General features: G+C 43.5%; 2 protein-coding genes across 3 annotated transcripts; one reads left to right on the top strand and one right to left on the bottom strand.

The window, feature by feature from the left end:
• Positions 1-335: 335 nt before the first annotated feature.
• On the top strand, positions 336-5224 carry LOC125535706 (putative ubiquitin-like-specific protease 1B). The gene is made up of 9 exons (XM_048698771.2): positions 336-1074; positions 1517-1596; positions 1692-1785; positions 1919-2017; positions 2870-2962; positions 3057-3176; positions 3732-3832; positions 4432-4504; positions 4749-5224. Exons 1-9 carry the CDS (start codon positions 532-534, stop codon positions 4809-4811), a joined length of 1266 nt encoding a protein of 421 aa, XP_048554728.2. The 5' UTR covers positions 336-531; the 3' UTR covers positions 4812-5224.
• A 115-nt stretch (positions 5225-5339) lies between these two features.
• NLA (SPX (SYG1/Pho81/XPR1) domain-containing protein) lies at positions 5340-9601 on the bottom strand. Of its 2 annotated transcripts, none has more exons than XM_048698772.2 (6): positions 8605-9601; positions 6952-7196; positions 6414-6665; positions 6115-6252; positions 5984-6042; positions 5340-5872 (listed from the first exon to the last, which is right to left on the bottom strand). In XM_048698772.2, exons 1-6 carry the CDS (start codon positions 8807-8809, stop codon positions 5767-5769), a joined length of 1005 nt encoding a protein of 334 aa, XP_048554729.2. In that variant the 5' UTR covers positions 8810-9601; the 3' UTR covers positions 5340-5766. The 2 variants fall into 2 exon arrangements, with proteins under 2 accessions (XP_048554729.2, XP_087399297.1); XM_087543171.1 differs by lacking the exon at positions 8605-9601 and adding an exon at positions 7996-8408.
• Between the last annotated feature and the right edge of the window lie 2034 nt (positions 9602-11635).

The raw sequence follows: 11635 nt of genomic DNA, 5'->3' as shown, positions 1-11635 counted from the left end.
CAAGAGACGGTGCTCCTAGCAAAGGCATTTAATGAGAGAAAAGAGATGGAGAGAAAGTGAAGAAAAAAATGTGAGCTTATAGCCAACCTTATAGCCCACTCTATTGTATGACCAATTAATAATGCTAATTCTTGGTGACATGGCCTGTCTATGTAGTCAGCAATTGGCTATGCTATTAACCATACTCTAATGAGTGAATATCGTTTTAAATCCTTTTGAATTTGACTTGAATTTGAGAATTCCAAGCAACGGTTGGCCGGCCTAAAACCCATCACACCGATAATTTACTCGTTTCCTTTCCTTAAGCTAAGGTAATAATTTGGTCGTCAAATTACCACGGGACATCGGATTGTCGTCGGCAAGAGGATCTCGCCGCCGCATCGTGTCCCCAATTTCAAACCCACGCGTCCGGTGGCGCCGTCCGCCGCCTAAAACACCGCCCCCTCCGCCTCCGTCGGCCTTCGCCGCCCTAGGTAGCCAGGATTCCTCGGCCTCCACGCGCGCGGAGCCACCCCCCACCAACGGCACCCCATGCCCCGTGCGCCGGCGACCAGCGCCGCATCCCACCGCCGCCGCGGCAAGCGGCGCATCGTCGGCGCCCACGGCACCGAACCCCTTCCTCGCGACCGCAGCCACCTCCTCGCCTCCCGCTCCTTCACCCTCCGCTTCGCCCTCGCCACCCCGCCCCACCGCCGCCGCAAGCGCCGCCTCGGCGGCGCCCGTCGCCCCGCCCCCAGTCCCCGCCGCCGCAGCAGCAGCGTCGTTCCCCCCAGCCGCTTCCTCGCCCTCCGCCCGTTCGTCCTCCGCTACCTCCTCGCGGCCGGCGCATCGACCCCTTGCCGCCGTCGGAAGGCCTCCGTGATAGACATGGGCCACCTCCTCTCGCGGCTGCTGAGGGAGAGCACCGACGAAGGCGGCTCAAGGGTACGCAAGAGGCGCGGCAAGGGATTGCGGGAGGTGATAGATCTCAGTGCGAATAGGGTTCAAGCTAACAAGGCCAGTGCCTCCAGGAGGGATATTGGCGATGTGAGCAACATCACACTGGAGGAGGTGCCTGACGATAGTCTCGAAGAGGTAGCCATCTCAATCTCATGTGTCATGGTTTAAGAAGAATTTTACATAGTTTGCTGATACCCATAGTAAAATGGTTAGTGCACATGCGTTCACCTGGATGTCATTTGGATATGCATAGTATGTCTCGCGGAACTTGCGCTCTTTAGTTCTCTGTTTATGAACTTGTTTAGCTAGAGCGAATTCACCCATAAAACTAGTAGAAATTTCGTTTGGAGGAAAACAATTCACTATGACCTTTAGCAGCTATGATTTGGAAATGGATATTTCTGGGTTACTCACAAAGAGTGGATGTTTCACTCCTGAAGGGTTAACTCTGCTTTCGAAGTCTAGCTCTGTTAATTAAATGGATTAATTAGTGCACTGTCGATTAGCCTGTTAGTTGTGACTCTTTTTAACAGTTCTTCAAAATATAACTCCCATATCTTGTACTTGTCTATCTCAGGATCTGTCTGAATTATTTGCACCTCTCACAAATGAAGAAGAAAGTGAAGTAAACAACTTATTGAATGGTAGTGCTCACAGGTACACTTGACAACAATGTCCAGTAAATTTTATTCAATACTTCTACTTTATCTTATTAGCACCATTAAACATTAACCATTCTCTTCTGTTTGCAGTAAAAAAATAATAGTGCTGCATAAGTCTTCAAACATTGAGATTACCAAAGAGAAACTATGGTGTTTGAGGCCTCGGGGTTGGTTAAACGATGAGGTAAATATTCATATGGAAGAACCTCCTTCATCAAAGAAAAAACCCTGAAGAATATGTTTAAATGATGTTCCATTCTTTCTTAGCCTGATGTTGCAAGGCTTTATCTTGTAATTCTATTTTTCCCTCCTTTCAGGTCATCAATTTGTACCTTGAATTATTAAAGGAGAGAGCAGAAAGAGAACCCCAAAGATTTTTAAAATGCCACTTCTTTAACACATTCTTTTATAAGAAGGTTAGCTGATCCACATTCTTTGCTTTCTAGTACTTGTCTGATGAAATATTCTTCCAGTCTGTATTCTGCTACTTACATCAGTTATGACTTATATCTGGTAGCACTGCCCAGGTTATGTTTCTGCCTTGGTTGCTGGGATTTGATAATACTTTTGTCATAGTGGGGACTACCAGCAAATTTGGTGCAGGAAACTGGCATTTCAAGCATATAAGATCATTCATCATCCATTAATTTAAGAATATGCATCTCCTACATGTAAGGGTGGGGGGATCTCCTTAACGGATCGTGAGCTCGTCTTAAAAAATGAGTTGATTATTCTCATCACTTCGTTAAAAACTGAGATGTGTTGTTAAATGGCTTGTTAACTCGGTTTGAAATTGCTTCAATTATTCACGTTACTTTGTTCAAAACTGGAGTCAATTTTGAATTAAACTCAACTATGCTCTGGCTCGTCTTGTTAGCTCAATTTTAAAATTGCTTTGAAACTTCAAATAATATTATATTAAATCAAAATGAGCCAGTTCCGAACAAAGTTTGATAGTTAGTCTACCCAGGCCTGGCTTGTTTTCCACCCCTACCTACATGACTTGATCTGTTTACCCATGCCTCATGGTTACGAAAATTCATGACTGTTTTGTTGAAGTACAATACATATGGATACCTGTTATTCTTATATCACTGTTGTATGTTGCTCATCCAGCACGAGTCTGCATTATTTTTCTGATTGTCAGATCCCCTTGCTATTTGACTATGTGTTAATATCCTTGCTTGTTAGATTTTTCTGTCGTAAATTTTGACATGTAGCTAGTATTAAACAGTGGACACCTCATGACATTCTGTGTTCTTGTTCAGCTTGCTTGTGGAAAAACTGGTTATGACTATCAATCTGTTAGAAGATGGACAACCCCCAACAAGTTGGGTTATAGGCTTGCGGATTGTGAGAAAGTAAGTCACTACTGGATCCACTTTTCTTGTTACTAGCCTTTTTTTTTACATGTTCATTTCTCATGTTATGCTTACCGTTAGAATTTGGTTTCAGATATTTATTCCAGTACACAGAGATGTACATTGGTGCTTGGCAATTATTGACATGAAGGAAGAAACTTTTCATTATCTTGATTCTCTTGGTGGCAAGGACAGTGGCGTACTGAGGATACTGGTAGACTTAACTGATGTCTTTGAAATAAAATACTATCTGCTTAATTGATGTCTACGAATAAAGTACCATCGATAATCTCCAATTACTTCTATCATGAGTTTTGAAAAAATGGTTCCTTAACAATCCAATGATTATGTATAAGCTTTGAGGTGATTGTATGAAATCATTCTGTGGTACGCATGTTTTGGTTTCTCTGTGTGGATGACACAGCTAGTTCGCAGTAGTAGTAAAAAGCGGACTATTATTTTACGACTGATCTATCCGTGTCATTCACATTATGACTGATCTATGTGTGTGATCAATTCTCTATGATATATATAAGGAAAATGTTTACATGTTTTTCATGATATTATTTTATCTTATAGACCTATGTACTTAAGAGTTCTCTTTTATCTTTCATTATTTAAGATGTTTGCATGTTTAACTTACCAAGCAGCAAATTAACATTATTATTTGGAAATTTAAAATATATATCCATTGGTTTCAGTTGTAGTTTGTTTTGCTAATCATGTTTATATTTGTTAAACTGGATTTATGTTTTCCTGTTTCTGTCAGGCTAGATATATTATGGATGAATTGAAGGACAAGAATAACATAGAGATAGACACAAGTTCTTGGCGGGAAGTATCTGTTCATATTCCTTTGCAACATAATGGGTACACTTTCTTTCCACTGCTTGTAGGCCTAAATTCAGCTGTGACTTAAGGAATAACAGTTTAGTTTGGTTGCCCCAAACAACCCATATGAAATGTCAATTATCACCACTCAGTGCTTTACTGCATTTTGATGATATACGAGATAGAGTTGGGGTAGCACCAATTGAGGAGAAGCTTGTCCAACATCGTTTGAGATGGTTTGGGCATATTCAGCGCAGGCTTCAGAAGCTCCAGTGCATAGCGGACGGCTAAAGCGTGCGGAGAATGTCAAGAGAGGGCGGGGTAGACCGAATTTGACATGGGAGGAGTCCGTTAAGAGAGACCTGAAGGATTGGAGTATCACCAAAGAGCTAGCTATGGACAGGGGTGCGTGGAAGCTTGCTATCCATGTGCCAGAGCCATGAGTTGGTTGCGAGATCTTATGGGTTTCACCTCTAGCCTACCCCAACTTGTTTGGGACTAAAGGCTTTGTTGTTGTTGTTGTAGTGCTTTACTGCATTTTCAGCAGCAATTATTGTTTACCTGAAAAATCTGTTTTGTATTCTTTATAGCAATAAGTACACATGGATTTGTTTGATGTGGAACTTCTTTTGTAACAGATGGGATTGTGGTATGTTTATGCTCAAGTTCATCGATTTCTACAGCAGAGGTCTCATACTATCTTTTAGTCAGGTGTGTATAATAGACATCTTCTGACTGTCAACTTCATAAATATGCTTGATTAGGGTTCTGTTGAGGTCCTTGAGTTTTTGTGAGCTCGAGGATTATCAGGATAGGCTGCCAAAAGGGCTTATACAAAATCAAGTTCAAATTGAAGACATGAGGCTTCATCTCTCTTGCACACACATATACCGTGGGATATGTGTTTACCTGGTATTATGTAGTTTAATTTGGTTAAATCAATTACTCTTTGCAGGAACATATGGAATATTTTAGGAGGCGGACAGCAAAGGAGATCCTGAGATTAAGAGCTGATTAAGAATGACTTGTTTATGACCAACATTCAGACATTTTCCGAAGGTATTCTTCTTGCATTCCACTTGCCAAGATGCGAGGAAGTATTTCTCGGCTGTCAACAACTGGAGTTGTGGTGATTATAAGCTCTAGGAGTAATCACCATGCCACCACAGTTTTGTAAGATCTTTAATTCTTATATTCATCTAGGACCTGATTTTGGTAGAATGGAGGTTGGAAAAGAGATATATAGGGAAGACAGTAAGACAAGTTTAGAGGTAGAGTTCTCTGCTCAGCGCTGCTCACCGCGATAGCATGTAGCAATAATTGCAATTTGGAACTAAAGAGAGGTTGACCCTGTACCTCTTATTCTGTTAATAACTTAACATTGCATGTACTACTGTGGGAACTTAATCAGGCAGTGAGGTTCTGTGATCACGATGTTTATCTTGGTCGTTATTGCAAGGTTGCAACATCCACAAATGGTGTTCTATAGAGAAAAAGAATATCACGCATCTCAATGTCAGTCAAAAGTTTCAACGAAGTGACAAATGTTGTCATTGTAAGGAATTTGATCCTAATGTTTGGAGTAACTTAATCCTAATTTCCGAATTCCTTTTTTTTGTGATGCTAGTTTTTGAATTCCTCTGAGCACAGACCAAAATACCTTACATAAACCTTCAACGAGTATGGATTCACATTTAACCAAGTCAGAACCCAAACCCAAACATGTCCGAACAGTTGCTGAAAAATCCCAAACCTAAACAAGCCAGGTTAATTATAAATATACTTGGAATTTTCACATTCAGATAATCACTACAAGTTTACCCCTTTTTACATCTAGGCGCACAAGTGACCTCTCATTTACAGACCAATTCATCCAGCAGGATAGATCCAACTATATTACACAGTCATGCCAAATCAAAATCTACCCAACAACAATGGGAAATCCCATTTTTGTACGAAATCTACATGTTCCATCAGACGCCCAAGAATGCTCTGCACTGGGACTCCCAATGCTCCTTAGCCAGGCGAACACGTTCAACTCGCTCCATCTGCATTCTCTTCTCCCAGTACTCCGGACAACTGTGGATAGTTCAACGATTCAACACTGATAAACTAAATCGCGAGAGACAGAAACATGTTCTTTTATGTCACATCTCTGCTCACTGAAAACTTGTTAGGGTGTGCACTTACCTATAGCTAAGTAGCATGTTCAGCTCGTCCAAGTGCACAGCATCAGGAAAGACCCCAGCCTGAATTGGGGAAATTAGGTCAGTCGGCTGGGCATTCACAAACATCTGTTTGACGGAACTGAATATTTATACCTGTCGGCACAAAGGGCACTTTGATCTGTGATCTGCGGACTTCAACCCATCGACAATCGTCACCGATGCAGCAGAGCAGCAGCACAAGTAGCAAAATATGTGGCCACAGGAAAGCGAGACCGGATCAAACATTGGGTCCTGCAAAAAACAAGTTGGAAATCGAAGCATTGCAAAGGATTAAGGAAAATATGTCACCACTGTAGGTTGAAATAATATAACTAGTGTATGTTGGTGTTGCGATTGAGAAAATTCGCAATGCTAAATAGATCTCGTCTTAGATTTCAGAGGTGCAAACTCACCAAGCAAATTGAACATGACAAGCTGATGTCAACGCGCATAGAGTCAAAGAGGTTGCATGAGAGCGTTGGCTGGTCGTCATCAAATGTGAGCGAGCAGTCACCAAAGAGCTCCATCGCAGCCTCGTTGTTCTTGCTTCTTCTCAGGTTCATGTAGAAAGCCATTAGCTCAGACAGCCATGGGGACTGAAGTATCTCAATGTGCAGGCTCTGGGCTTGCGCTTTGAACTCCTGCCCTTGCTTCGAATAATGTACCTGCAATGCAATGAGAGCTAAGAAACTCGATAGTTTTACTCTCATTTCAGGTTAAAGAACAGATTAGAAATATGAGTCAGTAAGTCTGATTCCTCCAATGTGCACTTACCATATACTAAGGGCTTACTGATTTCACTTGTCGAAGCCTAAAACGCTTGAAACCAGTATGGTTTCCCCATCTAATGTAGGAGCATCCAGCTATTTGTTTTCTCCATTTTTTGTTAATATTATGTTGAGATCGTAAATGTGTTTTCGCTTTTAAATAGAGGCAGGACAAAGGCCATACCTTGTCATACTTCTTCAGGATCTTCCTCATCGCCACGGCGTTTATAATCGCATACGTGACCAAGTCTTTGCCTTGCTGTATTAACTGCCCATGGTTCTTGTGACACCTGTTGCTGAACCACATGACGTATTTCTTGAACCCCGACGCCAAGTGCAGTTCGAGGAGCTTCTTGGCCTTCTCGTTGAAGCAGCCTACGACGGCTGACATCTCGTCGAGAAGGGACGGGAAGAAGCTGCCATCACACACTGCATATTGTTTTTAACAGTTTGTCAACTAACCAACCATGTAAGGTACTAGTACATGAATCGCCACTTGATCTTGAAAATATTCACAATGCCAGTTGGAACCATGCATGAAATATTCTTTCTTTTTCAGCAATTTTCTGTCTTTTATGAGATAAAAAGTTGGAAAATCAGAATAGGCAACTTGATGATTATTAAAAGTTGCGAAGTCGGGGTCAGAGGAACAGATGCGCCAATCACAGTATGCTCCTTGCTGAACCTATGAGCAGAGCACAGTTGACTCTATACTGGTTGGCTGTCTTAGGTTATACCAGAATTTTGTAAGCGAATTTACTAATAGTTTTCATCGCATTCGGCACTTTGACTCTTAGAAACGTTGACATTTTTAATTTGTTAGCCGTGCCCACGGCATAGTCTAGTGCGTGAAGCCACATCTCTAAGAGTATTCTGTTTGAACTTTTAACTGATAGTCGTTGGATGTGGGCCTCTTGGCCTCGTAGTGGTAGCGTAGTGGCGCCTACAAGATGTGCTGGTCTGCAGGCGGAATTTAAGCACTCTGATTTATGTCTTGTTTTCCTTTTTTTGAGGAAAAGTTTATCTCTTTGTTTTCTGAACTGATATGCCAACAGCTGTGTCGACCACACGAGGACGGCGGAGCCTAAAATTTCTTCATGGTAACAACACCTTTTCTTTTTGCTACAGAAAAATGGCAACACGAATTTTGAACGAGATGGTGAGGATATGTATTTTGAAAACAAAATCTAGGGGATCCTGGGTTGCGGAGCAAATCATGAATCCTCACATTTGTTGCTTTGATTGCCTCCATTGATGCATCTCTGCCCATAATAGTCCGGGAGAAGCTTGGTGAGAGGGGAAAAAAAATTCTCTAGCAGGCCGGTAATTGAGATGAAAGGTGGACGTGGTAAAATGTGCATGTGGTTTCTCTTTCCCAGCAAGCACCGCCTTGTAGAAAGAATACCAAAGCGAGGGTGTAGGTGCAACCGTGCAGGTTCCATGCAGAATTCGTCAAGCTGATCGCAGCGTGAAGCAACTGAAATGCCAAAAATATTGGCAGTTTGGCACTGACGGCGACCAGTGCCGGTCATCTTCTAGGTTTGTCATCTTGCCGTAGGGGGAATCCCCACCACGGGCCTATTCAGAAAGAAGAAGAAGAAGAAGAAGAAGAAGAAAAGCACCGGGAAAAGATTCCAGCGGGTCAACATCAATGTGCTCACCGGGAAAGAATCCACCACGGAGGCACGGACCTCATTCAGAAAGAAAACCGGGAAATGTTCCCGGATAGCACGCGGGGCTCCGGAGCGCGGGCCAAAATTCGTCAAAGGAAATCAATCAAGAACAAGAAACAGAGAGATAGGATGAAGGAGACAAGAGCGGTCGTGGTTTTGTTTACCGGAGCAATGGCCGGTGCACCGGGCTGCGGCGGCGTCGGAGGAGGAGGACGGGGAGGAGGCGCCGGTTTTGTGGTGCGGGGTGCGGTGGGAGCGGCATTTCTTGAGCATCTTCTTGAGGCGCTTGAGCCCCACGGCGGGGAGCTCCTGCTCCGCCGTCCTCCTGATCCCCCGCATGTACGTCTCGTACCTCTTGGTGAACTTCATGTCCGCCCGGCTGCCCGGCTGGTTCCGCCGCTCGAGCCAAACAAAGGCACCAAAATAACAAGGAAGGATTCCAAATTCCGGCAGGCCGCGGAAGAAATGGTGGGCTGGCGGCTCAGAGACGGGGATTATTGCTGTTGGCGTTGGATGGTGGATGAAGCACGAGAAAGAGGCAGGCGGTGGCGGAGGAGGAAGGGAGTCACGCGCCGGCGCGGCTCACGGACGGGCGGGCGGGCGGAGGCGAAGATGGTGTGGGCGTGGAGCGGTTCACGTGAAGAGGGAGGGAGGTGGGAGGAAAGCTGGAGGACGGACGCGGTTGGGAGCAGAGAGGAAACAGAGGCTTCTTCCGGCGGCAGCGGGCGGTATATATGGCCTGGCCGGTCGAGGCGACGGGCGGGGTGAGGGGAGGGGAAAGGGAGCGAGGGATGGGATTCGCGACGAGACGACGACGCGGCCATTTCGCCCGGCCGCGGTCGCGGTCACGGTGCCCCGCTCGTTTGCTTCGTGTCGTTTCCCCTGTTTTGCGATGCGTGTGCCGGTTGCTAACGAGAATCAGGATATGGCGGGGCCTGTACGATCTCCCATTCTCCCAGTGCGTGACGGAGGGCCGCCGCCGGCGGCGGCGCTGCCTGGCTGCCCCCGCCGGAATGGAGTTTACCCCGTGCCCGGTTGCAATCCTGTCCTGTGCTGTGCAGCACACAGCGCAGGGCTCAAACATAAACCTGGACCGGGTAGCCCACGGAACCACTGCATGTCTGCATCCATCGAGAAGATGATACGCCCTGATGTTACGTGCTGATTGATCCAACGCCTAACCGGGTTAATTGCATGAAGCTACCACACTTCGGCACCATGTTACGAGTCAGTACCACTAGTCGTGTTGGTCACACTTCAGTATCACTTTGGGGCCTAAGTGTTGCAAAAAGGTCTAAATCATGTATAACAACGTATTGACGTTTTATCTGACCGTTGGGGCCCGCCTGTCAGGGCCTGACAATGGCATGTTTTTTTTACGGAAAACCCCTTTACCTTTTACTTAATCACGCATAAATCCCTTGGTTGCCAAAAAAAGGACCGGCCTGGAATTTTTGTCTGACAAAAAATAAGGCGCGTGCAACAACGCCCCGCGGAGGTTCGAACCCGGGCCAGGTTATTAAAGGTGCATGCTCGTTGCCACTGCGACATCGAGTCACCTGCCTACGAAACTAAGCACTTATATTTTTATATGTTCTACCGCTAATTTTTTTAATATTTTTCTTTCAAAACTATTTTATTTATTTCAGATCATGGGTATTTTCAGCACCGAAGAGGACTCGTTTGAAAGTTTCCGTCACACTAAACAAATTAACAAAAATAACGTGAAAGCAGAATTCGAACCCTGGACATTCCGCTCGAGCACACCGCATCCACTCAAGCCACCACGCAAGGACAACCGTTACGCTTTTAGAAGGCGGGTTTCTCTTTATATTAGTACCGACACGCTGGGCAGGCTGTTGGGCGTAGCAAGGTTTCGCGCGGTGAGTTACTGATTTGTTTTAATCATGATATTAAATACATTAAATTTGTTTACTTTTATTTAAAAAATCAATGTATTTCTCGAAATGAAAGAATGATTTTACACAATAAGTTTTCTGTACACATTGAACATTTTTTGAAATACACATTGTAAAAAAATGTAAGAAACTGTCACCTTAAATTACAAAAAGTTCACCGCACATTATGTAAAATCATCATATCTTAAGAAAAAAATTCAACTTATATTAATTAAAAATAATTTGCACCTAAAATATGTTGAACATATATATGACAAAAAATTTCATTTTGTATATAAATTATGTTCAACATATATTATCAAAAGATCATTATATTAAAAAAATCCCCATCTGTAAAGAAAAGTTCATATTGCATTAAAAAATGTTCATTATACACAGGAAAAGTGCGCAGCATGCACTAAAAAAATCATGCATATTTAAAAACATGTTCATCATATACTAACGCCTATTTAAAAAAATATTATGTAAGTATGTTCAAAATTCAGGAGAAAAACCAACCTAATGAATAAAAACCCAAAAATAAGCCACAACCAGAAACAAAAATAAAGCCTAAGAGCAGCATGCACTCTAAAAAAATAAATTGCAGGCCTCAATGGGCCCAGCAGCCGGCCTATTCTAGAGGTTATAGTACAAAAATGGCCTCGCCTGGAACGTACCGTTGGTCCGTAGTGGCGTATTGGCTAGCTGGCGATTCCTGCGAACAGAGGGTCATATGTTCGAACCCCGTGATAGTTATATTTTTGTTAAATTAAATTCCGCGCGCATCGCCTCCTCCCTGGTTCGAATCACAGCGGGGCGCGCGTGCGTGTTATTTTCAATAGAAAAAATAAATCCAGTAGGGTATTTTTTTGGCAACTAAGGGATATACGCGTGTTATTTTTTTGACAGTTATATTTTTGTTAAATTAAATTCCGCGCGCATCGCCTCCTCCCGGTTCAAATCACAATGGGGCGCGCGTGCGTGTTATTTTCAACAGAAAAAATAAATCCAGTAGGGTATTTTTTTGGCAACTAAGGGATATACACGTGATTAAATAAAAACTGAGGGGGCTTTTCGTAAAAGAACATGCCACATCAGCACCTGACAGTTATATTTTTGTTACATTAAATTCCGCGCGCATCTCCTCCTCCCTTGTTCGAATCACAGCGGGACGCGCGTGCGTGTTATTTTCAACAGAAAAAATAAATCCAGTAGGGTATTTTTTTGGCAACTAAGGGATATACGTGTGTTATTTTTTTGACAGTTATATTTTTGTTAAATTAAATTCCGCGCGCAT

The sequence above is a fragment of the Triticum urartu genome, chromosome 2A (assembly GCF_056163025.1).
Source record: "Triticum urartu cultivar PI428250 chromosome 2A, HENAU_Tu73, whole genome shotgun sequence".
Taxonomy (NCBI): domain Eukaryota; kingdom Viridiplantae; phylum Streptophyta; class Magnoliopsida; order Poales; family Poaceae; genus Triticum; species Triticum urartu.
The sequence above is the reverse complement of the archived record's forward strand: the minus strand, read 5'-3'. Positions and strand labels throughout refer to the sequence as shown.

Coding starts and splice junctions, on each gene's coding strand:
- LOC125535706 (XM_048698771.2), top strand. CDS start 532: ATGCCCCGTGCGCCGGCGACCAGCGCCGCATCCCACCGCCGCCGCGGC. Junction 1,597..1,691: donor TTGAATGGTAGTGCTCACAG/GTACACTTGACA, acceptor TTCTGTTTGCAG/TAAAAAAATAATAGTGCTGC. Junction 4,505..4,748: donor TCATACTATCTTTTAGTCAG/GTGTGTATAATA, acceptor TACTCTTTGCAG/GAACATATGGAATATTTTAG.
- NLA (XM_087543171.1), bottom strand. CDS start 8,299: ATGACCGGCACTGGTCGCCGTCAGTGCCAAACTGCCAATATTTTTGGC. Junction 6,666..6,951: donor TCCTGAAGAAGTATGACAAG/GTATGGCCTTTG, acceptor ATTGCATTGCAG/GTACATTATTCGAAGCAAGG. Junction 6,043..6,114: donor AGTGCCCTTTGTGCCGACAG/GTATAAATATTC, acceptor TCCCCAATTCAG/GCTGGGGTCTTTCCTGATGC.